This window comes from Panulirus ornatus, chromosome 34, assembly GCF_036320965.1.
Source record: "Panulirus ornatus isolate Po-2019 chromosome 34, ASM3632096v1, whole genome shotgun sequence".
NCBI classification, from domain to species: domain Eukaryota; kingdom Metazoa; phylum Arthropoda; class Malacostraca; order Decapoda; family Palinuridae; genus Panulirus; species Panulirus ornatus.
Window position 1 is genome coordinate 11,354,162 of NC_092257.1, and position 26,859 is coordinate 11,381,020.

General features: G+C 47.0%; 1 protein-coding gene across 1 annotated transcript in view; it reads left to right on the forward strand.

Moving 5' to 3' along the window:
- M6 (neuronal membrane glycoprotein M6) overlaps positions 1 to 26,859 on the forward strand; it is a 170,821-nt gene that overhangs the window by 36,598 nt on the left and 107,364 nt on the right. The window contains 2 exon segments of the mRNA XM_071682323.1: positions 5,224 to 6,321; positions 6,323 to 7,014. Of these exon segments, the coding sequence (XP_071538424.1) occupies positions 5,351 to 6,321; positions 6,323 to 7,014 (1,663 nt within the window). The 5' untranslated portion in view covers positions 5,224 to 5,350.

Sequence of the window (26,859 nt, forward strand, 5' to 3'; positions counted from 1 at the left end):
GTGATTAATCAGTGGTTGAGATTGTTATGGTCGACAAAAGCCATTATTACCCCCGCAGCATCATAGCACGGCAGAGTTGTGTGAAAAATTCAGAAATGTTGACCTGCGTGTTAATGTAGGTGCGGGGGGAGGGGGTAAGGAAACTAGGTCATGTTATGACCTGAGGGAGTAGGGAGAGAAAACTAGGTCATGTTATGACGTGGGGGAGAGAGAGAGAGAGAGAGAGAGAGAGAGAGAGAGAGAGAGAGAGAGAGAGAGAGAGGAATTAGGTCATCCCGGCCCACAGGCTAGGATCTGATGCTGTGCTGAGACCCATCACAGCGCTACTCTGTCCCCAAGTTTAACTTTTACTGTGACTGTGATTGTATTATTAAAGTCACTGAAGCTGCAGTGAATACAGTGTACTCATCAGTGAAGCATCGTGTCTGTATTCACTGGAGAGGCTCATTTCAAAAGCACTGTCCTGAGAAATACGTGTGTTTCGTGATAACCTAATGAGAATGAATGAGCAAGAACGAAAGAATGTTCAGTTATAACTGAGTGAAATCGAAGGATTATCTGAAACTCGTCCCCTTCTTTCGACCATAGACTTCGTGAGATATATTTTCAGTGCCTGAAGAAGCAGATCTAATATATTGTCTACCGTTGGTTTGTGTGCAGAAAATGGAGATATACATTCTGGAGCGACAGAGAAATTACAGTCGTGTAATCAAAGACGTCTCCAGAATCGCAGCAGGGACGGTCAGGTAGCCTCCGGCGTCTCTGAAAAACACCACAGATAACTCCTGCATTGGGACGCATCTTTAGGTCCCAACAAATCGTCAGGAGGCCGTGAAGGAGCAGGGAAAGGCGGGGCTCCGCCTCTGGTAGACGAGGGTCCGACGCGACCGCTCCATCATCGGGAACGTCGTGAAATCGTGGGTCTGAGAAGTAGTGGGGGTCGAGTCATGGCCCTCACCACGGATTTACCCATGCTCACTGTGAGGATGATGAGGACGGGTGTGTGGTGCCTGGTGCTCGCCGCGGGACTGGTGACTCTCCTGGTGTGGACCCCGGGAGACGATGATTGACACTGGGGTAGAATGGATGGATGAGGAGATGGTAATGCTAGTGATGAGAACAGTTGGTGTACATACTCATAGTTGTCATGTATATGTACATCAAGTTACGATTCTCGAAGAGAAACCTGGAGTTTTGTGCAAACTGGCAACAGTCTTAGCCATAAGACCGATTAACTAATTAATCTTGATTAATTTACGCTTTAATTACGTATTAGTGGGGCTGGTGTGGGTTAGCGCCGTCTTGCCCCGCTCTAGGGAGAGCTCCGTTTGGCTAAAGGTCTCGCGCGACGCGTCATTCCACAACGACTGAATCTTTTAAAACATCTTATTTAATTCCCGCCGGAAAATGTTTGACGGAGGACATGAATGTTATTCCAGATCCACACTTAAAGCTGATTGGCTGGGAAGGAAAGCACCTTGACGCTCAGTGGAAGCCTGCGTGCGCTCGCGCGCGCTCTGTGCCTCCTTCCTTGTTTACGTTATGTATTCAACTAAGAAGGGAGTTAGTGTACCCTCCCTCCCCCGACCAGAACTAACCTCACTTACCCAGATGTAACCTCACCGTGACCTCCATGATGTTTGCTATACGAGTATATGATAAACTGCCACCAGAGGTCAGGCAGAATGTTTGTTATCGAACATTGCATAGTTGAAAATCTATCCACCAACACAAGCCTTGTGGCTTCCCAACAATTTTGTGTTATTATTAGGTTCCTTCATGCTCGCACTACGTAGCCTAACGTTATCTAATTTTCCATTTCTAAGGTTTGATCAAGCAGTGTCGTGTTCTGTGTTTGCCCTCCGCCTCCCATACCTGACGTTGTGTACTGTATGACTACCTCGCCCTCAGGCAATGCACTTGGCCAAATTGCCTGCAGTTCTCACGCTCTCACACCATTAAAACGTATCTTGTGTAGTATATTTTGACGACGCTGTAAAAAGATATTGCACGTGCGTGGGCTTGTGTGTGTGTGTGTGTGTGTGTGTGTGTCTGTGTGTGTGTCTGTGTACACAACGATATGCACGGGAAATTGCTGCTCCTTCAGCGAGAGAAAATAGCCTCTCTCTCTCTCTCTCTCTCTCTCTCTCTCTCTCTCTCTCTCTCTCTCTCTCTCTCTCTCTCTCTCTCTCCCGCGCCCCGTTGCGTTCCTCTTCCAACCATAACTAGTCATCTCCCAAGCCACGCCCTCCTCGTCATTACGTTCCTGTCACCATTGTACTCTGCGCCCCAGTCGACCTTAATGTCGCTCTTGAGTGACTTTATAGCACACTCATCCTCTGGTATTACCAGCAGATGGCGTTCTCATGAAATCAACACAAACGCTAAATCATTACATGACGAATTGCAACCCTGATATATTATCTTGAATTTGCTTGACCGTCCGCGCAAAATCTTTTTTGAAATGTTATGAAGCGGCAAACATACTGGTGTGGACAGAACCTGCAGGCTTATAGGTTTTTCATCAAGAAAAATTGCCCCATTACGAATGTATAAAGTGGGTTAGTTTTCCCCCATGCTTCATGACACGCAAACATATCATCGCCAGTTTTTTTCTAATTCCTCAAAAAACGTTGGAAGCAGCAAATGTCAACAGTACAAGAGATGTTTTACTTTTTTTTTTACACAAAATTTTTTTTTTAGCGATGAATATATTTTTCTATCTTGTTTTCAGTCTTTTTCTATCTTTATATTTCTATTGTCGTTTTGACCTAATTCTCGTGTGTATACTCTGGGTCAGGTGTATATAGCCTTTCACTTAGAACTGTTGCATGGTAATATGGATATGACTTTTATTTAAGATCGCTTTTGAATATCTGCGTAGAAATATCCTGATGCAAATTTTAACAATTTCTTGTCCAGTGTTTGAAATTAGGTTTAGAAATAACACTACTTCATCTTAACTAGTTTGCAGACAAACTAACCACACATTCTTAATACTTTGATATTCTTATTTTCACGAGGGAAAATGTATAGATATCACATGACTCATATTGTTGGTTCAATAACTCGGCAGATTTAGAGAGACTTGAATGATTTTACGTCTCTAGTTTAACGATAAAGATTATCAATTTTCTATACTTCTGGAAATATATCTTTGACGCTCAAGCCACATATTATTGGGGACTATACCTGGCTATAGTGTGCTATTGAGAAGACTTTTCTTATTACGAATATTTGAAGAGCAGAGTTAACTTACATCATCATGGGTAGCCTACTATACTGTACTACTGCTGTTACTGCTACTAACGTTACTACTGATAATAAAAGTAATAAAATAATAGTAATGATGATTGATAAGAATGATAATAATGATAAGAAAGGGGCTATTAAACTGACTACAGACAAAAGCTGGAAACATTCAGGAAAAAACACAGCTCTGACATTAAAGAAATGGAAAACGGGGTAATGTCAATGTTTACATATGTGTTATTGTTGTTGCTTGCATGGTCACGATGGTCCATGGCTGCATTTCGAGTCGTCTGCTGTGTCTTCTTTGTATCTGCACTCGCTGATGTAGTGGTAGCACCCGAGTGTGAAATGTGAAGTTGTTACTTTGATACATCTTGTTGTGTGGGGTGTCTGAAAAGACAGAATTCAGTAATCATCTTTAATTCAGCGAATGTTCAGAACTCCAAAGACACGAGCCTGTGTAAACAATACCCATGAGTCTTCAGGTCTCATGGGCATGTTCAGGTTCATGTCAGCCAGTTCTGAACGCTCGATGAACTAAATGTTCGACAGTGAATTGTCTCTGAGTCTAGAGTTTTGAGGAAGAGCTCTGTCGGTGGCGGGGAAATGGCGTCGCCTTTGTTCGTCTTTCTCTCTTAGCTAACCTATGGCTGCTCTCACTCGCTCAGGAGTCACCGGCATACCCCCTCCTCTCTCTCTCTCTCTCTCTCTCTCTCTCTCTCTCTCTCTCTCTCTCTCTCTCTCTCTCTCTCTCTCTCTCTCTCTCTCTCTCATCATTGCTAGAGCCGCTTTACGCCGCTCTCATCTATTTCATTATTCACAGTAAAGCCATACTTTTTTTTTTTTCTAACAGCTTCCATACTCTTTCTCCTCAGTGCTGACCTTTACTCCTTCCCTACCGCTGAACTTGGCTCTCTGGCTCCTTGACGACCCCGCTGACTTTGGTAGACTTTCCAGGGGAACGTTTTGTACCGTGTGAGGATCATGCAGGTGTCCTGGCCAACTGCGGGCCGACTTTGTTTACGTCCTAAGTGCATGGGAGGTTTTGAAGAAGAGCCGTATATCTTACTGTCTTTAATGAGGACAAACTACGATAGATATATTGGAGGACCTGAGAAGGATTTGGGGAAGACCTGGGAAGGATCTGGGAAGACTTTGTTCCCATTTATACTGATGGATAAAGTGGAGACATGCACATTTTTATGGGGTATTAAATTCGCAAAACTTGGAGACCTCTTCCTTACCTTCAGAGACCCGCTCAGCTAACGACGTCCAGTTCCTTCGCGTTCGACTTGTGAAATAACTATAACATCACGTGAATATATCTTATGAGGGAATACATAAAGTTTTATTATGTCAGTTATTTTGAAAGTTGTATATTTTACGTGTGAAGGTAAGGAGAGCTGGTAATGTTCAGAGTCCCGCGCCATAATGTATGTACGTGATTTTTGAGGCCGTCATTGCGTCTGACCTTCATAAGGTCTGGCTACGTAAATGCTGGGAGTCTTATGGTCATATCGCCTAGATGGACACAAAGTATACACCACTATAGTGCTCTCCACTTGCTCCTGGTTCGAAACCAGGTTACTTACTCTCAGTCCTGCAGCGTGACCCCACTATCTGCCTCTAGCCGTGCGACCAGTAATTTCTGACCCCTTATCATGTCCAGTGGTGACAGTAACGACCACCATGACTCCTTCTACCACTACTAGGGTTAGGGGGGGAAAAGAAGAGGTCGAACAGCAGAGTGATTAACTGTGGACGGATACTGAGTGTATGGTGCGGGTTAGTGTGTGTGTGTGTGTGTGTGTGTGTGTGTGGTTTGTTGAATATATACTTCAACCATTTTACTGTTGCCTTCACTTCCACCACAACTACCACTGCTATCACTTGTAGTAGTAGTAGTAGTAGCAGCATCATGCGAGAGATACATAGGTACTATGAACTATACGTGTCTCCTATTCTTTGCAGGTGGTGCAGCGCAGGAGCTAAGCACACACGGCAGGACTTTGCCTTAACTGAGAGCAGAAGCATCGAGTGTCATGTGAAGGAGAACAGCAGCAGCAGGCGGTGAGGGGCCGCCCCTGTGGCTGGGTGGATGCGAGGCACCGGTAGATACAGTCCAGAGGAACATAGGAGGGCCTATGTTGGGAGGGAGAGAGCATCCTACAAAACAGCCGGTAGGATGCGGACTGACTGGGGCCTCTACGAGGACCCTGGCCACCTGAGGGGCGGCATCTATAGCGTCAGTGACGTAGCGGGAGTGGCGGTGTACCACGACGGTGGTGATGACGTAGACGTCACGGACGACGGGAGGGTGGACAGGCGGGAGGAGAAGGTCTATGGCTTCAGTCCCCCCGCTGCCCCACGCCTCTCCTCCGGCAAGTGGTCCAGTTCACACAGTCTAGCGCCGGCCTCCTCGCCCACCCGTAGTGTCCACAGCGTCAGTGCCACCACAGGGGGACACCGGTCGTCCCTGGGGGACACCCACAGGTCTGCCACCTACGTCAGGGACTCCCTCAAGCGCCACGACTATTCTCGCCACCACCAGTCGCGTAGCACCCCCGGCGACGCCCTTTACAGGAGCGTCAACAAGCGGAGCGGGGATCGTCTCAGCAACGGCGGGAGCAGCAGGTCCCAGCAGCAACAGCAGAGTCGGGGGTACTCTACCACCAGCAGGGGTGACTATAGTACACCTGCGTCAGGGTACAGGAGCTTGAGGGGCTACTCAGCCGCATCTGAGGACTACGACGACAGGGAACCACGTAGCTTTGATAACTCGGCCCTCAGCAACGGCTACAGCGCCAGACTCTCAGACTACTCCTCGCGGGGCAACAGCCTCAAGCGTTCCAGCAACAAGGACTACTTCACCACCAGCGACGTCTACAGCAGCAGCTGCCGGCGGTCCTTCAACTCTGAGTCACACCCCAGCAGGACCTCGGCCACTAAGGGCATCCTCACTAACTCCAGCAAGTACAGTGGTGGCAGCCGTAGCAGTATCTTAACCAACTACAACAGCGACAGTCGCAACAACCTCTCCGGCTTGAGCGGTCACAACGACGAGGGGAAAAAACGTCTCAGCCCCAAATACCTTCGACAGACGCGGCAGTTCCTCGTACGTATCCAGAGCACCTGTGAGCACCTCCACCAGAGGCAGCCAAACCGAAATCTCGACGATCGGTGATCGCCAGGGCAGCGGAAAATCCAGCCTCCAGTTGCCCGAGGGTGTCAGCAGTGGCAGTAGCAGGCGCAGCAGCAGTAGCACTCAGCAGGTGACCTTCAGCACTGCTGCCAGCGGAGCTGGGTCAGACACAAGCCAACAGGACGGTAAAGAGGACAGATATGACACTCTGAGCCGCCGTCACAACGGCACCCTGAGGTCAGACAGGGACAAGAGTAAGAAGACAACCAAAGACGAACAGAACCAGACAGAGGACGAGATGAGCCGCTGGAGTAGCGGTGGTGGTGGTGGTCCGTGGAACCATAACCACGACCAGCACCAGGGGGACGGTATGAGCCACTCCCACTCTCACCACCTCCAGCCTCCCCTTCCACGCCCGCCCCTCCCGCCTCAGCACTACCCTGGCCACGACGCTTCGTCACCAGGTCACCCTCCGTCTGTACCAGGCGACCACCCCCACTATACCCAACATAACCACGCCTACCATAACCATGGCCACAACCACGTCCACCACACCCACCACAACAGGCAGCAGTCGTCCGGCAGCAGACAGCCACTGGTTCATGCTGAGTCCATGGAAGGTAAGTGCCACCAGTACTGTTCTGTTGTAATGAGGAGGAATATAGTATGTTGAGGCTGGATGCTCGGAGGGGACCATCCACCCCTGGCCTCGTGTCCGACGCTCACATAGCTGTGTGTAGGTTCTCCTTAACTGTTAAGACGCACCATGTTGATACTTTAAGAACAAGGTCGTGAGAGTGATGGGAAATGTTCTTCCCAAAGGCATAATTACATGAATAAATTGTTCTCTAAGTCAGGCGGGATAGTCGGTCATGTTGAGTGTTCTGTTTCAAGATACCGTCGCGACATAGATCCTGGTACTGTTCGCTGTTGCTTACCTGCTCCGAGGTGGCACAAGGTAATTTTCAGTTCCTTATCAATAGATTCGACTAGGGCCACTTAGACCTTAACTCTGATGATCTATAGGAAATTCGAGCATTTTAGATTTCAGTTTTACTCTCCCCTGACTGTGAAACTGTGATGAAAGTATCTTAAAACAGTAATACGATTGATAGATATTGATACAGATGATAGATATTGATACAGCAGATACAAAGAACGCAAAAAAAAAAAAATTAGGGGGGAAGCCATACACTGTGGGGCCCTGGGCAGTTGCCCGACTTGCCCTTCCCTACGGCCACCAATGACTGACCTGCGATGCCGTCTTGGGAGATACAAAGTTGACGTTATGAGGTAACTGTGCCGGAAGTTTTTGGTAATGGTGATATAGATGATGATATCTGGGTGAGGTGACCCCTCCGACTTTCCCGCCGCCATACTTAGAGATGCGAGAGTAGAGATGGAGACCTCGATTTGGACCAACTACTGCAGGAGGAGAAAGAGGTTCTTGGTGAGGAGGTCATCCGGCCGTGACGCACACGCTGGGGTCCCCACCCACTGTCTTCCGCCCTGGATAGGAGGCACACCCAACCCACGTCATCCAGAGTCAAGCTGAGCACGTCTCCTCCAGTCCTAAGGCTGAGCATATGTCATCCAGAGCCAAGCTGAAACAAGTGTCACACAGAGCCAGGTGGTGGACACGGGCCTCGCCATAGCTAACTTTAGGAGCGTTTGACACTCGGGTATAAGCTTCACAGGACGAGAGGAACAGTATCTACAACATCCTATATAAACCAACACAGTTCTTAAAGGGTATTTGTTATCGTTAGAGGCGAGGCCTTTCCCCGAAGCTGGAGGATGGAGCGCGGGCGATATTTTCCAGGAGTCCTCAAAGGTCTGGAGATAAGGTTTGTTTGTGGCCGCTACTGCCGTTCGCCCGGTTGATCCGGTAAAGAGGATTTTAAAAACGACTGACGTTTGGTGATTTTTTTTTCAAGTGTAAATGGCGAAGCTTTTGAGAGCGTTGGTTAGTTTGTTTGTTCTCTTGAGTGCGAAGGTACGACCCTTGGGTATGACGACCTTTGCCCTTGACTTGACCCATGGGATGTACCGTCGTCTTTCAGGTTCATAATGTCTTAGGGTTATGCCGTCGTGTTCAAGGGTCGAACCGTCGTGTTCAAGGGTCATACCGTCGTGTTCAAGGGTCGTACCGTCGTGTTCAAGGGTCGTACCGTCGTGTTCAAGGGTCGTACCGTGGTTTACAAGGGTCAAACCGTCGTCTTCGAGGGTCGTGTTGCAGAGCTCAAGAGGTTAAAAAAGTGAGGTGACTATAAGTGGCGAGCGGGTCGGATTCGTTGAGGTAGACTAACAGAATGGCAGCCTCTGTCAGCCCTTGGGATCCGCCACTACCACACAGTGTTCCCTCTGTTACCAGCCACAAGCACCTGCAAGCACACCTCTCCCCCTATCCCTCTCCCTCCCTGTCTTGCCACCTCCGACAGAAATCTGCTCTTACACTGCTTGCCACAGTGACCCTAGAATGACCTCTGTCATACAGAATACAGTAATACAGGACATATTTGGACATTCCTCGTGATCTAAGGTTAGGACACACGTCCGTGAAGCCACACGGAGTGATGTTAAAACCCTTTCTCTTCCCAGGCCAATAAATGGTCGTAGGGGTCAGTGTGGGTGTCGCAAATTGGATTCCCGCCCTCGCTACACCGGAGGAGTGATTGTGTTCAGCACCACCCGAGGTCACTTCTGACTTCCCACCCAAACCACATTTTCTTTTCTTTTTTTTTTGTTTTTTACCTTCTATTCCACAAACTTTATTTTGTAGTTTCTTACAAGTCATGGTAGTAGTTTTGTAAGTTTAAGTGCTAGGAAGAACTTATTTGCGATTCTGAACTTTGAAGTGACCACGTGTATTGTACATTTATTGATAAGGTAATGAACTCAAGGCACAGTTTGAGAGAAAAAGTCAAGTTACAGAATGGATTACATCTTAGATCGCAGATTATAAGCTTCAACCTGATCAGTGACACTGGATTTTATTATGTGATGATTTATCACCTAAGTGGGACATGTTAAACGGTCTGGGAGGCGGGTCTCACATGATCGAGCTGTGGCTCGAACCGGTGTGGTTGTGTGGTTCGAAGCATGACATCAAAGTTCAGAATTATTCATGAAAATTTCGTGAGTCTCAGTAATAGGGTTAGCGGCACTTACTCACTCACTTACCGCTTGACGACGGAAGATAATAAACTAACTGAGTCTTGTGAGAGGTCGGTGCTGAAGGTAACGTTAGTCTACAATATGGAGACGTGTATGTAGGCTCCTCCCGGCCGCCTTCTTCCACGTATGAGACACCGGTGTTGCTGCCAAGCGATTAGAAAACATCTTTTTTTACATACGTGTTGTGGTATCGACGTCGACCACCAGACGGAAGTTACGAAGAAATTTATCTTCGTGGTTGAAACTTGATGTCGATATCCACGTAGGTAGAAGTGTACCACATAGTTTGTGAGTCTTCACTACCTCATATTTCTCTCTCGTCCTCACTCTTGTCACTCTCCTACACGTCAGTGAACCACTGCACGATCGTCTTAAGCTAAGTCTGGGGTAAAATTTTGGTACACTTCATGAAATGCCGTATAGAAACGTGCCTACTGACCTGGGGAAACACACTGGTATCCAAAATATCTGATATATCAATAAATCAAAGGAGGTAGGAGGGGAGGCAGATCCTGTACGGAAAGGGGGGTCCTTGAAGGAGAGGGAGGGAGAGATGGTCGAAAGAAATACCTGTATACTGAGGATTGAATTAGTTCCAAAGTGAGGATGTAACATGAGGAACGTGAGTTGTGCTCGTGAAATATGTTTGAGTGCTCTTGCAATACTGAGTAGTTAGTTTGTGCTTAAGATATTGATGAAACATTTTTTTGATTGTGATAGTCTTTACTGTGTTGTAGGAATGCAACGTACACTAGTGATGGATTTTTACTGTGTTGTGAGGATGCATCGTACACTGGTGATAGGTCTGTACTATGATGTAAGAATGCAAGACTTAGCTACTAATGATGTAATGTGTTGCCAAGTTGAACCCTGTGATGTGGAAGGCAGAGTGAAGGTGAGTTTGTCGAGGGTGAAGTGAAGACACGTTTGTCAAGGGTTGACTGAACTTGGGTTTATGGAGGGCGTAGTGAAGATAGATGTGGTAATGTTTCCCACCGTAGTGAACATGATGGTGATCGATAGTGTGCAGGTGAGACAGAATCTATTCGCTCCCTTGTGTTCACGTTTCTAGTTTTCTAGTTTTTTCTCTTTTTTTCCTGGTGGAGAGAGAGAATGGACGTACGTCAGACAGATAAGTGGATTAGTTTCGATCGCGATTGTAGCTGTGGGTCCCGCGCGCGGAAGTCAAACCCACATTGGAGCCATGACACCTTTTGTTTACCTTCCTTTATAGAAACATTCCGAAATTTACGAAAATATCGGGTATGGCAGTGAATTTAGAGAGGGTTGTCCGGGGCAGGGGGAGGAGGGGTCCGTGTGACTGGTCCGAGAGGGAGAGGGAGGGTTAGGTCAAAGGTCATACCGTTGTGTTAAAGGGTTACATAAGATCTCTTCCGGTAGGGTAAACTTCGACGGCGAGAGATTCGCTGATTTGTAACCCCGAGCTACACTCTCCAACCCTAGGACGACCCTGAGCCACACTGTCCACTCCCGGACGACCCTGAGCCATACTGTCCCCTCCCAGGACGACCCTGAGCCACACTGTCCACTCCCAGGACGACCCTGAGCCACACTGTCCACTCCCAGGACGACCCTAAGCCACATTGTCTAACCCCAGAACGACCCTGAAACACTCATAAGGTCGTGATGGTCCAATAGACCCCCTCCTGCAGAGCATCATATCACGTTCTTATCACTAGGATAGCGTGGAAGCGCCAGCCTCGTCCACCTTTAAAACGAAAAATATTCCAACCTAAACGGTAGAGACAATCTGTCTCCCACGCATTCGTGGGCGTTTACTACATACTGCCACAAACATTTATATCCAATGATTTCACGTGTCAGTCGTTGGCTTAACAAAGAATTACATTTAGATTTTCGTTTTCCTGGCCCAGCGTCTCTGTTGCATACATACTGCAGTACAACCAGAGCTACTGCCACTACTGAACTGGGTAAAGTTAATCGAGTTAGAACCCCTACACTCTCAGCCCTCCTCCCTAAACCCGGCTACGCCCCCGTGATTGCGTGCCATCCTCAGTTGGGGAGGAAACATTATTTTTGTGAGGGATGCGTTCGCGTGACGCCCACGACCTTCGGGAGTGGGTCTACTGCCAGGACAAGGGTGATTGAGGCCAGGCCTTATTATAGCTAGCGGTGCCCAACCTCACCTGCGACCAAGGACTTACCCTGCGGTAAGAACAGTTCACTTCGTATAAACAGACCAGACGTTGTTCTTGTAAGACCGTGGAATCAGGCGCAGATCGACTTGACTTCCCCGAAGCGGGACGAGGTTGGCGGCGGAGATGGGTTCGGCGAACCACTAGCAAGCCTTTTAGACCGGACACCCTCAGCGTTGAGAGGTATTGCTACCACATCCCCAGCACCACCACCACCAGCAGTGCCGCCCACAGGCACTCTAGACGGCGGAAGGGTATCATTAACAAGCATGCCAGTTCGTGGATGACCTTCCTCTCATATGGTTCTCTGTGGTACACGTCATCGGATACAGACATTGTCGAGTGGATATCATACAATGCTAAACCCCATGGGCACTGTAATACAGCCCTTGAACGTGATAAGGCCCAAGGGTCTGGTCAAAGGCCATTTCATCTCAGCCAAGGGTCGTACCGTTGTTCTCAAGGGCCACCGTTCCATTTTGGTCAAGGATCGTATTATTCTACTGGTCGTACTGTCATTCTGGAGAGGTAAATCGTAAAGTGTGTCATTAAAGTCAGTGATGAGCCGAGGAAGTGGACCCTATTGATAGAGATGATTTAAGTGGGCGGTGATGTTGTCGGTGGGTGGTGGAGGTATTAGGTGGCTGGGTATACATACAGTGCTGGTATGTGTGTAATTACATATTTGTGATGTGCGGGGGAGGGGGGATTCCTACACTCGTGGGGGCTCCATCTCTTGAACTTTCTTTGTTCCAGTCCGCTATGGTAATTTTCAAGTCATCGAAGGCTGTTCTTCCTTATTCCTACCTGAATCTTCAGCTTCTTAACCAACCTCCTTTGAGGTACATTTTCAAATGGTTTCTGGAAGTCTGGATACACACAATCCACTCATCCTTCACGCGTTGTATGAAACGGGAGACTCTCGTAGAAGTCTGAGAGATTTGTAACGCGTGACCTGCTTTCCCCGAATCCATATCGTCTCTTGCATCTGTAGTGTGTGTGTGTGTGTGCGTGTGTGTGTGTGTGTGTGTGTGTGTGTGTGTGGAGGGTTCATGGCTGGCGAGACAAGTCTGAGAGTCAGGGTGTGTGTGTGTGTGTGGGGGGGGGGGGGGTGATTGTTGTCGCTACTTTCACGTCCTCCACCTTCAAAACCTCTGCGCGAGATCAGCTTCTCAACAGAAAACTCGACCATTTTCTCGGGAAAAAAACCGGCCCGGTATTAAGCAGTAATCAAGCTCATTTCTCAACAGAAAACCTGACCAAGCTTGAAAAAGAAGCAAGACCAAGTTCCAAAATGAATATCCGGCCAGCTGTTCAGACGCTAACCCAGTTAAGTTCTCATCAGAAATCGAGACCAAGTTCTCGAAAAGTGGTCCATTCTGTGATCAAATAAGTCGTCACTCACACACAGACCGTTTACAGTTCTCTTGAGGAAGAATATTCTTGTGGTCTGTTTTCTTTAACCTGAGGTACGTGCGATTGCCTTGAGATAGGTAATTCCACGCGCCTCAAGATAAAGACAATAAGATTACAAAAAAGATCTTCCTCGTCCGAGAAAACTTCTAAAGTTTCTTCTCGAAGTCTTCTTGATTAAGAGTAACGAACTGTTGATAAGTCTGCAAGAGTCATGACGGTGATTAATTATATGTGATATAAGAGCCTCGTCTGCGCTAATAGAGGCTAACGTAATGACATTTTCTTTCTCTTAACGGTAGTTAGCGGGGGTCACAATTAGTCTCTGGCCCCATTGTTAGGCCTCTATATATAGTCCCGGGGCACTACCTGGGCGCACGCTGTTCATACGTCAGACGTCGGAAATTATGAAACTTCTGGTCTGCTGTTTTCGACGTCCACAGAAGACAGGAGTGGCCACCAGTACTGAAGTTCTACAGCTCGATGATTTCCACGGGTTCCCTAATGGAAGCATGACTGTAGAGGAACTCAGTATGAATTCCGTGTTCATCTCTCTGTGAGTAAGAGAGACCTTAGGTCACTCCCAATTCCTGAAGGTGCGTTAAGGTTGCATGTACTGGAAGGCTCGGGTCAGACTGGGTTGACCCAGTTGCATAGCTCGTGTATGTCTGTGAGGGAAGTAAAGTTTGGTGTGTCTTGTTGACAGAACGTGTGACAAAATCCCAGGATCCCAGTTATCTTAGAAGCAGAGGCATAGCGCGTGTCGCAAGGGGCGGCGTAAAAATGTGTGTGACTGTTTGCAGAAGGAAAGGTAAAGTGGACCATTATGTTTTTTTTTAATGACAGCCGACATGGCACGGACGAGCACATGCCCCAGTCATAGCCATGTCGGATGGGAGAGAAAATGGAGGGTGTGAGAAAATGCAGATATTAATCTGACCTCCTCAGGTGTTTAATGACCCGACTCTTAAAGTTGCACTGCCGCTGCTCCACGAACATGTGACAGAACAGTGACAACACTGGATGACCCGGAGTAACTCCACGATGGAAGATACATAACGTCAGTAAACAGAACCATCATGCTTGTAGTAAAGTCATTTTGTTTCAAAGTTGTTCCTTTATGTTACTGTCCATCACTGAGGCTCGTAGACCTGTACACATTAGCAGCATTTGGAATCAAGCAGAAACCGACACGTACCACTGTCTCTAACTTCGGGTGAACCACTTCAAGATGAAGTGGAGTCAGCTTATTCGTGTATAAACCTTTGGCTGCTCATAGTTTACCATCGTCTGATATTTTGCATCCCTGCTCAGGTGAGTGATTCACTCTTGAACCATTCACAAGATGTGACTCGTTCTATGTGATCTTTGACCTGTGGCACATATTGTCTTTGATAAATATTGATAAAGGTTCAGTTTGATTAGAGATAATCAAGTGATAAACAAGACTTTCTCTCACTTTCTTATATGCATTTAGTTTCACAAGTACGTTACGTTGTATTTGACGCTACGTCCATCCGTGCCTGTATATTCAGTAGGCAAGATGTGTCACACACACACACACACACACACACACACACACACACACGCACACGACTCCTTCATGGGCGTTCCTTGTGGTCACACGAGACATAGAGTGGGTCTTTATCCTTTATGACATTTTCAGTTTCTCCACCCAGCACTGTTGCCTCATGAATATGTAAGGAACAGGCCTCTGAATTACCGCTCCTTAAACACGTTCTCTGTTTATACTAAAGTGTTCCATGGAACGCTAGCGTCGCCTGCAGTGCAGCGTAGTTATTGAAAGTGAAATAACAACTGTTGTGAATATTTTTCCGGAAAATATCAAGAAACATCTGTATTAACTTTCATGGCCGATAGTGGCATTTTCTCCCAGGTTATGAGTCAGGTTAAGGCTCGGGTTAAACCTTTTTATTAGGGTGGGGGTCTACCTCCCAGGCACAGTGTAAACTACACTTATGGGCCTAATACCATTCAGTTCCCTGGATGCCGCGCAAACAACTGAATAAAGTTTCATCAATTTTCTCGATGAAGACCAGGGTCAAGCTGAGGGTTGGAGGTGTGGCTTACTGCCCGTGACGGACGGTAGGTAGTACAGCTCAAGCGAACCATGAATCTGTTACGTTAACGCAGGCGACACAAAAGACACACCATGTGTGATCTCTCTCTCTCTCTCTCTCTCTCTCTCTCTCTCTCTCTCTCTCTCTCTCTCTCTCTCTCTCTCTCTCGCGTCATGTTGGAGGCTGTTGGGTCCGTGGCTGGCTACCCCCATGCCCCGGGGTGGGGAAGGGGGGTTGACTCCCTCCCTCCCTGCACAAGAAATATCGTACTAATACACCAGATGCATCGTCTTTATGTCTTTATATCTTGTTTTATGTGTAGCTTGTGCCCCTCTTGCTCCCAGAGCCTCGACTATTGCTCATTAGTGGGAGCTAATGACCAGTGAGTTACGGCAGGTCATTAAACCCGCGAGGATTACCCAATACACTAATAATTGAGGTCGAATGTAACTAAAGTATTAAATTTCAGCTTTCCCTTCACTAGCGTGTGTGTGTGTGTGTGTGTGTGTGTGTGTGTGTGTGTGTGTGTATGTGGACGCGGAGAGACTCAGGGAAAGTCGTCTATTGTAAAAAATTTTATTATTATTTTTCGTTTGTATTGTGTTTGTAATGAGACGAAATGAAATTTTCCTTCCGCTGTTTTGTCTCGAGATGTGATAACAAGAGAAGATAGTTTAACTAGTAATGTTGTTCTTCTTATCTCGGTGGCGCTGTGGTGTCTGGTGGTGAGATAAGAGCAAGGGTTCGCATCCCTGAGGCTCACAGCAATCTTAAAGGTGGCAAGCAAAAAGCATTTTTTTTTTCTGAATATTTCTCCTTTCGAAGAGGAGGAGAAAGTTTGGCGGTTATTGTACTGATGACAACACACACACACACACACACACACACACACACACACACACACACACACACACACACACACACACACAGGCCACCTTGATCTTAAACACATTTATAATTCGTTAAGTAGTTACTATTATGACCATCCAATTCTGAGATAACTGTAATTATTCAACTGTGATTTTCCAGCCGAATGGTGGTTGCCTGAATTCAGTAAACCATTACTTATTGACACACACACACACACACACACACACACGCACACACACACACACACACACACACACGCACGATACGAACACTGTCTACGCAAGAAATGAGCTGCAGGAATGTGTGTGTGTGTGTGTGTGTGTGTGTGTGTGTGTGTGTGTGTGTGTGTGAGATACTTGAAGGTTGGCACTGTACCTAACCTGTGGCCAGAGTCCCTGTGTAAGAGAACGGCAAGAGAAGCAGCCTCTGCAGGCAACCATCAGAATCTCATTCAGGTACAGAGATAAGGAAATATCACACCAACTCTCCACTCCTGGTAGTAGGCCAAGACTGAAACATGCTTCTCACGTTAGGTCACCGCGCTTCAAGAAGCTTAGAGAACTAATAGAGAAGGTCCAGAGGAGCGGAAGAAAGAGTCGAGATACAACGAGAGGGCTGAAAACATAAAGTGTGTTCACTATGGAAGAGAGAAGGGTAAGAAGTGAGTTGATCACAACCTTAAGTCTGTTGACGTAAACAGTCATACTGGTCTTCGAAAGACACAAGGATGGAACAACCAGAGGTCATGACGGGGAATCAAGCAAGAAACATAATCACAGAAGATGTACACACAGATCTGCGTCTGCAAACCCAGAGTAATGGATGACTGGATTAAGCTGTGATGAAATGCTTAAAGCTGACATCATACGTGACTTTTATAAAGCTGGATGATAGTAAAGTTCAAGAGATGGGGCCCCACGAGTGTAGACCTCCCTCCCCGTACTGTACGAAAAGGTTCATTACAGACAGACATGACCATTTACTGACCAAGGTGGTCCGTGCTGGACACAGACTGGCAAACGGAACCTGGCCGGAACGGTGGAATGAAACGAGATCCATTGTGCTGGAGGAACGGTTATTTCCGGGTTACTCTGTGATACCTAGCAAGTGTCAGGCCAACTCCCTCCCCTACTCTCACCTCCCCATATTCCCTCTCCCCTTCCACCCTAGTCTACTTCCTACCCCTCCACTCCCTTCTCTATGGGCCACGGTGAAGGGAGATATGGTTGGTCTACCTTCACTCCACTGCAGGTCAGGGTTGAGGGAGCTGTGGTTGGTCTCCCCTCCACCCTTCACCCTTCCCTTCCCTTCATCTATCCTCAGGTTGAGGTCATCATTGACCTCCCAGTGTGTAGTGTACCAGTGATCGGGTCTCACAATGGTTTATCAGTGGTTTATATCTTGTGATTGGTGTGGCAAGATCATTGTTGTCTGTGATGGGCTATGTCTTCTTTACCACACACGCACACACACACACACACACACAACGGGCCCGGGTTCGAATACCTGACGGGGAAGCCAGCCACCCGGCTTACAGCCGAATCAGCAGTTCATCCCCTTTGCAACTGGTCGTTAAATGGGTACCTGGCGTAAGCTGGTGTGTGTGTGTGTGTGTGTGTGTGTGTGTGTACATAAGTTCAAGACATGGTACATATATATATGCCAAGAGACGCTACATAACACATAATCAGTCATCACCAACAGTAATCTCACACCAGTAGCGTCATGTAGCGACGCCAGACAACATGATCACCTGCCACCTCCTCCACTTGTGCTAATCTTCCAGACGTCTGGAAAAAGAAAGTAGAAAATCGAATGTATGTCGCTCAGGAGAAGCGTTCGCTGCTAAACACGATTTTCGAGAAAAAAATTAGTTCTTAAAAGTGTTGTTAACTTGAGGGTGACGTAATTCGTAAGTATTTGTTGTTGAAATGCAAATGAAAATCACTACGTTCTGTTTCGAGGAAGAGACAACAGTCTCGTGTGGTTGAGAGAGAGAGAGAGAGAGAGAGAGAGAGAGAGAGAGAGAGAGAGAGAGAGAGAGAGAGAGAGAGTAAAGTTTGATAATATTGTCCGCGTCTTGGTGCTCAGCCATCGATTAATATCCGCTGGAAGGAGGTCGTTTGCTCCCGTGATGGTTCGCCAGCAAGAAGATAACTTCTAACTCAGTGACGGAGATGATGATGTTGTTTTAAGAAGAGGCGAGTTAGCGGAAGATCTGGCGTCGTGCAATAGCCAGGGTTTTGCTTCCATAACACAGTGATCTTGTGATCACGATGAAAGGATGCGAAGGGTTGTGTTTTTAAACCATCCATCACGATGGTACGATCGGGAGCACGACGGTACGATGCTGGAACACGACGGTACGATGCTGGATCACGACGGTACAATCCTGGGGCAGGAAGGTACCATCTCAGAACACGACGGTACAACCCACGGGTATGGTGGCCTGACCTTACTCTAAAAAGCATAATTGTACTAACGATGATGATGATCATAACTGACAGCAATAATGTTGATAGTTGTATTAGTAGCAATAATAATGATAATAATAATAATAATAATGATAATAATAATAATAATAATAATATTGATAATCATAATAATAATAACAATAACATCAAATACAACAGTAATGAATACTAGTAATAATGATGAAAATAGTAGTAAAGATAATGATAATAAAGATAGCACTACCAATAATGATAATATGAGCAGTATGACTGAAAATACTAAAACGATCGTTACAGTAAGACTTCCTATATATATGTACCAGTTCATCATGCCATACAAGGGAGGCACGTACTGTACTTACGTTATGGTGATGTTTGACCCGGAAATAATGAATTCCTACGTCGGCTGAGGCAGGCGCTGTGGCGGGCCAGCCATCGTGAGGGCCAGGTGGGGTCGCACGCCTCTCATAACCTGAGATGGACAAATGTCCATGGTGGGCTCGCACAGCTGCTGTTGTGTATCTGGTCCTTGAGCACGACGGTACGACCCGTGAGCACGATGGTACGACCCGTGGTCACGACGATACGACCTGTGAGCACGACGGTACGACCCTTGAGCACGGCGGTACGACCCCTGAGCACGACGATACGACCTGTGAGCACGACGGTACGACCCTTGAGCACGACGATACGACCCGTGAGCACGACAGTACCACCCTTGAGTACGACTGTAGACCCGTGAGCACGACAGTACCACCCTTGAGCACGATGGTACGACTCTAATGGCTTGTACAGTTATGCTGAACGGTAGTCGTGTTCAGTGGTCGTGCTCAAGGGTCGCTTGTCGTTCTGAGGGAGAGTTTCATCATTCTCAGTGGTCGTGCCGTCGTGCTCAAAAGGTCATGACGACCGGAGAGGCACCCAGAGGGATGGTGTGAGGGACGACCATCCAGAGACAGACTGTCGGCTCTCCTGGAGTTCACTTCCCGCAGACTCAGCTCCTTCACTTTTCGCGAACTCATGAGTTTAGTTTTGCGAACTCATAGGGTTCAGTTTTCGCTAACTCAAGGAATGAGGAGGGAGGGAGAACGAAGATTACAGGCTTAGGCGGTATTAGATGAGAGAGAAGGACTTCTCACTGCCCTCCCATCCTGTCTCCATCTCTGTAGATTACCAAAGCAGGATACAATTACAATACTTCAGCAGATTACTCCGGCGAAGACCATCACGTCTATTGTTAAGGACGTTACTGCATCCTAGGGTAGGACTTCAGGGACATGATATCAATCCTGGAAGAGGAAGGATTACATGCGCCTATTATTGTTTCTTAAAGGATAGGGATTACAGGCATCAAGGGCAAGGATTGCAGACACATAACATTGTTACAACAGGGATTACTGAAGGATAAGATTGCCATACCGGGAGGAGAGATTACAGGCACCCCACGTTGCTCCACCAGGGGATTACAGGCACCCCACATTGCTCCACCAGGGGATTACAAGCACCCCACATTGCTCCACCAGGGGATTACAGGCACCCCACATTGCTCCACCGAGGAGGCAGCGGTAGTGGGGCGATGCTGATCAACAAACCATGAACTATTGCCGCCATGTTGGCTAATCTATCACTGCGTCAGCTGATTGTGAGGTGAGGCAGTCATCCGTCCCAGCCAACCAGCTCTCTCTCTCTCTCTCTCTCTCTCTCTCTCTCTCTCTCTCTCTCTCTCTCTCTCTCTCTCTCTCTCTCTCAGCCGCCGGCCTGGTCTCAGCTGTCAGGAGCACCAGTAAACAATTAATTACTGGCCATATAGGCGTCAAAACATGTGTTCACGGTTCGAGTGTTGTTATTTCGTGTCCTTTGTTGGATAATTAATCGTTCTTAATGATCCCTTCAGAGATCAAGTTACTTTTTAGAATTTGAACATTTCACATTTGTTTTTTGTAGGCCGTAATCATTTCTTTTTTTCTGGATTTAGTGTATAATTGCTGATTGATGTCCGTAGTTGATCGAGATAAGATAAACCATGGAGCACGACAGTACGACCCTTGGGTATTATGGCCTGACCTTTGACCTGGCTCTTCAGGGGTCAAGTTGAAGGCATGTGATCATAACCAAAGGTCGCAACGCCGTCCCCAAGGGTCGTCCCGTCCTGCTGACGAAGTAAACCACGTGATGCGACGCTGCTGCTGCTGGGCAGGGATGATGTACCCTCATGCTGGTGTTGCCAGTAGGTTCTGCCCCAGCGTGACCTTTTATGATCTCCTCTGGAGGCCAGAGGTCATGATAGGATCCTGCATAACACGACGCCTGCCGATAGGCTGGTAGAGATGGGAAGGAGAGGGGAGGGAAAGGAGTAGAAAAGGACAGTAGAATCATTAGGATGTGCCTGGCGGACGTATTACTTTCGAGGGGTCCGACACAACGCTCCCTCACTGTTGATCCGATGTTTGTAAGTGAAGATGTTTACCAAGACATGATTGTTGAAGGCAGTAGAACTCTTCCCTCAATTCATCTTTAACATTTTCTTCCCTCAGTTCTGAAACACTCGAAATCCCTTCATCCAGCTTACTTTTACTCTGCTCACTTTCCGTTTGGGTTTCTCAATGCGATCTGTACCAAACAATGGTTCCTTACGCTGTGGAACATCTTGACTTTCAGCGTCCGTGACGTGGTGGGTTTTATGGCAACTGATACATGTAGCAGTGTCTCGGTACAGTGGTTCGAAGCCCCTGTGGTTAGTGCTCTCGACCATAGATGAAAGTTATCTTACGTGCAGCAGTGTATGATCGAACCCTCTCCACACTACAAGCCGTCACACCTGACGAGCAAATTGTCACTGTTGTCATTTCAGTGAGTCACTCCATCGAGAGATGCTTGCAGCATTGTAGTTGACCGTAGAGCCTTTTCATGAGCTCATGAATCACAGATAAGCTTGTATAGCTTCATGGCTCCTCTGGGATTCACATCAAGTGTTGATTCAACATTTTGAACATTTTCGTCGCGAGGCAGCGCAGCGTATTCTGTATAACATCATGAGCCTAAAACTTATCTAGGAACGCTTTATGGCAACACTGCACTGTGGGCATCATGTGCAAACATCGTCAGACAACTTAATACTCCCTTCAAGCAATACTATATTATAATGGTCAGGTCAGAGTCCGGGGCCCCCATACCCAAGGGTCGTTTTCTTATACTCAAGGGTCGTACGTGAAAAAATTTATATTCAGTGGTCGTAACGTGATGCTCAAGGGTCGTGCCAGAGGTAATATACGTCAGAACTCCAAACCCAGGTAGGGAAAGTAATCCTAGGTTTAAAGGTAATCTTGTATATTGATATGATTACCTTTAGACCTAATCCAATTTTAGATCTTGTTTTATCTCATATCCCTGTTTTACCCCAGACAACATACCCCAGACACAATTACCTCTAGCAACATACCCCAGGCAACATACCTCAAGCAACATACTTTAAAAAATATACCTCAGGCAGCATAACCCAGATAACATACCACAAGGAACTTACCCCAGTCAATATACCTCAAGCAACATACCCCAGACGACATACCCCAGACGACATACCCCAGGCAACATACCCCAGACGACATACCCCAGACGACATACCCCAGGCAACATACCACAGACAACATACCGCAGACAGCATACCGCGGGCAACATACCCCAGGCAACATACCCCAGACGACATACCCCAGACGACATACCCCAGGCAACATACCACAGACAACATACCGCAGACAGCATACCGCGGGCAACATACCCCAGGCAACATACCACAGACAACATACCGCAGACAGCATACCGCGGGCAACATACCCCAGGCAACATACCCCAGGCAACATACTCCAGGCAACATACCCCAGGCAATATACCAAAGACAACATGATTTTGGTAATGTCTGCTGCACCCCAACTCTCCCATCATAGCATGGAGACGGGGCTGTGTCGTGTGTGGACTGGACCGAGTCTTTCACCGCGTGCGTGTGTGTGTGTGTGTGTGTGTGTGTGTGTGTGTGTGTGTGTGTGTGCTGGACTCTTAATCTCCTGGCCGAGCAATACAGTCCGACATTCCCGGGGGCTCGGACTGTCCGAGCCTCGCCCGTGCGGGCTATACCTGGTGTTGTGGTGAGACGTTTAATCAACTTCCAGTGTGTTGTGACGAAACGTCAGGTTTAAATTCGTCCTTGTAATTTGACGTGGTAGAATCTTTCCCCAGCTCTTACTATATAGTCGTGATATATATATATATATATATATATATATATATATATATATATATATATATATATATATATATATATATATATATATATATATATATATATATATATATATAAATGATACCATGCCAGGAGGTAGGAGAATGCACAAACTTTTGTGCTTGTGTTGGAATTTGAAACTTTATCAATTGTTTATACGTGATGAGGCGGATATCCTCCATGAAACATGATGTGCATTGTAAAGCTTCCATAAATTATCAGAACTGCTACTGAACTGCCATTACCCCTTTATATATATATATATATATATATATATATATATATATATATATATATATATATATATATATATATATATATATATATATATATATATATATATATATATCTCTCTCTCTCTCTCTCTCTCTCTCTCTCTCTCTCTCTCTCTCTCTCTCTCTCTCTCTCTCTCTCTCTCTCTCTCTCTCTCTCTCTCTCTCTCTCTCTCGCCTGGTCCCCTCATGTTTACCGTTGAGGTGTGTCCCTTGTTTGGTGCGGTGTTTATCGTGGCTCCCCCCCCGTTCCCCCCCCTCCCAAAGGACGGTACACCTACCGCCACACCCGGTATTAAAGGTGTAGCTCACGGCCCACTCCCTGCCACCTGTCATACACCGTGTACCTCACTTGGGGTCATGTAGCAGCAGAAGCCGAACCCCAGCCTCCCTCCTGCAGGAGCAGCGGCCGGGCCCCAGCCTCTCATGCAGCTGCAGCAGTCGGACCTCAGCCTCCCTCCTGCTGCTGTAGCGCCCGGGCTCCAGCCTCCCTCCTACAGGAGCAGCGGCCGGGCCCTAGCCTCCCTCCTGCCTGCTCCTCCTGGCTATGTGAGTCGTGCAGGCAGGGTACATGGTTGGGCTGTGATGCAAGTAGCCATGCCAACCCTATTGTAAAGGCCTCATTACTGTATTGATCCTTCCTTCCTCTCCCTGCACATTTCTCTCCTCCTCCTCCTCATCTTTTTCTTCCTCCTTCTCTTCCTCTTCTTCTTCCTCCTCCTCCTCCTCCTCCTCCTCCTCCTCCTCCTCCTCCTCCTCCTCCTCCTCTCTTCCTCCCAGTTGGTCATTCTCTTTGCTCCTCGCCCGTGACCTGTCCTGTCATGCAGGTGCATGACAGAGGTCATGTACACCATTGGAGGCTGGGGGACCGGCTCTCCCGTGGCCCTGGTCCTCTTGGCCTGCCCCTCTTGGCCAGGGCCATTCTCTCCTGCCCGACCCGGCCCGGCCTGGCCACTCTGGCCCGGGCTGGTCAGGCATGGCGGGTCATCTTACCTGTGACGTGTGACGTCATGCGGCCTCTGTTGTAGAGGCCACATTATTGTATTGATCCTCCGCCCCGTCCCACTCCCCTCAACCCCCTCCCCCACCCACCGCCCCTCCCACTCTCCCTCCCACTCTCCCTTCCTCTCACCTAACTCTCCCACTCCTGTTCTCATCTCCACCCTCCTTCCTACCCCTCCCCCTCATCTTGGCACCACTCAACCCCTCCCTTACTACCCCCACCACCACACCCCCTCTCCCTACCCCTCCTTCTAGAGAGAGGGAGAGGCAAACCAGGGAAACGACAGTGACTCAGGTGAAAAAGCTGTCCTTAAAGATGAGGAGGGAGAGGGAGGGAGGGAGCCTAGAGATGGGAGAGGAAGGGAGGGAGCCAGGAGAGGAGGAAGGGAGAGTGAGCATGGCGCTGGTAGAGGGAGTACATGGGAAGGACAGAGAACAGAAAAACTTGAGGAGGTTGTCCACTGGAGGACCGTAATGGTATCCTAAGTTCTCTAACCTACGTTAGTGGGGACAGTGAGCCAGGCGGCGGCACTACCTCCCAACCCGCTGCTCCCGACAGCACAGCAGCCGGCAGGAGAATAGCGAAGAGGTGCACCGTGCACGACGGAAGGAGTAGACGAGCAGAAATGTTATAACAGAGTGTGAAGGAAAATAAACATTCTCTTTAATGTGTAAAAAGCTGTATAATCTGGGGAGAAGGTTCAAATATAAGAAGAAAATATGAGGTTGGATGATGTGAATGTTTCATTATTCTCGCTTGAACGGGTTTATTTACTAAAGCCTAGCTGCTGCGTCCCACAATTTCTGTGAGGAAGTAGGTCAGTCGAGGGTTGACCGTTATGACACTATCTTCCCTCAGAACAGCAGAGCTGCGGAATTCGCTTCTTTCTCTCGTCATTCCCTCTTCCCGTTAACTTTTTGCGTTTTACATTCAGTCTACAAACACCTGCGGAGCCATGATTAATTTTTCCCCCATCTCATTTGCCCTTGTCAACGTGGGTCACTAAAGTTTTGTCTCGCTGTGTTGTGTGGCCATATTGTCTGGATGTGGTGTCTGGCCGTGTTGTTTGGCCGGGTTTTCTGGCTCTGTTGCAAAGGTGCTGATGATCTCTTCCTTGACAACATCTGATGGTAAATTAATCTGATGTTTCATGATCACATCTGCAGCTACCTGTGTCCACCTGTGTATCACATCTCCCATGTAGCTTCATGCAATTGTTTTTTATTATTATATTTACCTCCGACGTGGTAAGGTTGCCGTGAATTATAATGCCAGAAATATTCAGTATTTTCATAACTTTCTTTAGATCTCAGACTCTGATTTCGTTGAGAAAATAACTTTAGATTGTAAGGCTCTTTACTTTTGTTTTAAGCAGCGAAATTGGTTTATTGCTATTCTTTGTATTCGTTTAACTTTTCTCTGTCTTTGACAAAGTTTGGCGACCAGAACTGAACAGCGCATTCTAAATGAGGTCTGACTAGGGCATTGTAAAGGATAGACATTGTGTTTTGTATCTTATAGTCTGTACTTCTAGTCATGAAACCTTTCATTTCATTTTCTTTACACATGCAACAAGGCATTTCTGTACATATCTTGGGTCGTTACTGATTTTCACTACAAGCTCTTTTATGCTTGTACTTATGATGAACTTACCGAGTACTTTACAGTCGTTGTTAATGTTCTAATCACCAGATCACATCACATTCGTCTACTCTGCAGGCCATTTTCTTATCAAATTGTACGACTCTAATTTTCTTCGTAAAATCTCTTCATAATCTTATGTGCAGTCCATGATCCTGTGGATTGCCACTTACTTCACAATTACTGTAGCTACACATTTCTTTCGTGCTTAATTAATTCATTAATTTCTTTAATCATCCAGCCCGGCGTTTTCTTTTTCTCGCTGCTTCTTTCTTTTTTTTTTTTATTTTTGGGATGGTATCTCTCTCAAGGAAATGTATTATACTTTTAAAGTTACATTAACTGCACGTCTAAAAGTTTCATATAGTATACGTTACCAATATTCCGATATATTTCATCAAACTTCCTCTATATAGAATATGATATTATCACGTTATTAACTTCAATATCAGAACGGAAATTTACACTGGATCTGATGATGTCATTACTGTTTCCCAACTTTTCTCTGACGCAACAGATGCTAATTAGATCTCTCCCACTGGATAGCACTTAGTACAGCGTTCCTAGGAGCTGGGTCATGGATGGATCATTTGAATCAAGAGACAGTCGAAGGCGTCTGTCTGTGTGTCTGTCTGGACTCATGGTGTTCCGTTAAGAGATGACAGGTGATGCCGGGGGTTGTTGATGTCTCCAGCGGTTGTTGGTTTGTTGTCAGACGCTGAGGCTGGTAATAGAGAGTGAGGGGAAGAACTAGGCATGGGGAAGGAGGTTATGGTTAATGTCGTCTACCCTGGTTAGGGACATCAGGTTCGTCTAACGCGACTAGGGTCTGCATGCTGCCCTACATGTTCTTGGAGATCTCTATTCCACCTGAACTGTTCTCTAAGAACCGTGATTTTTCCAAACGTTGTTCTGGTTTGTGTACCTCCTGCGTTCTACCTTTCCTATACCATGTTTATGTTATATATGGCCTGGCCCTTACTACGTGCATGTTATATGTGACCTGTCCTCTACTAGGTTTATTTTCTATGTGACCTGCACTGTGCCAGGTGTATGTTTTATATGACCTTTTCTTTTTACTTGTTTTTTACCGTGTTTGTGTTGT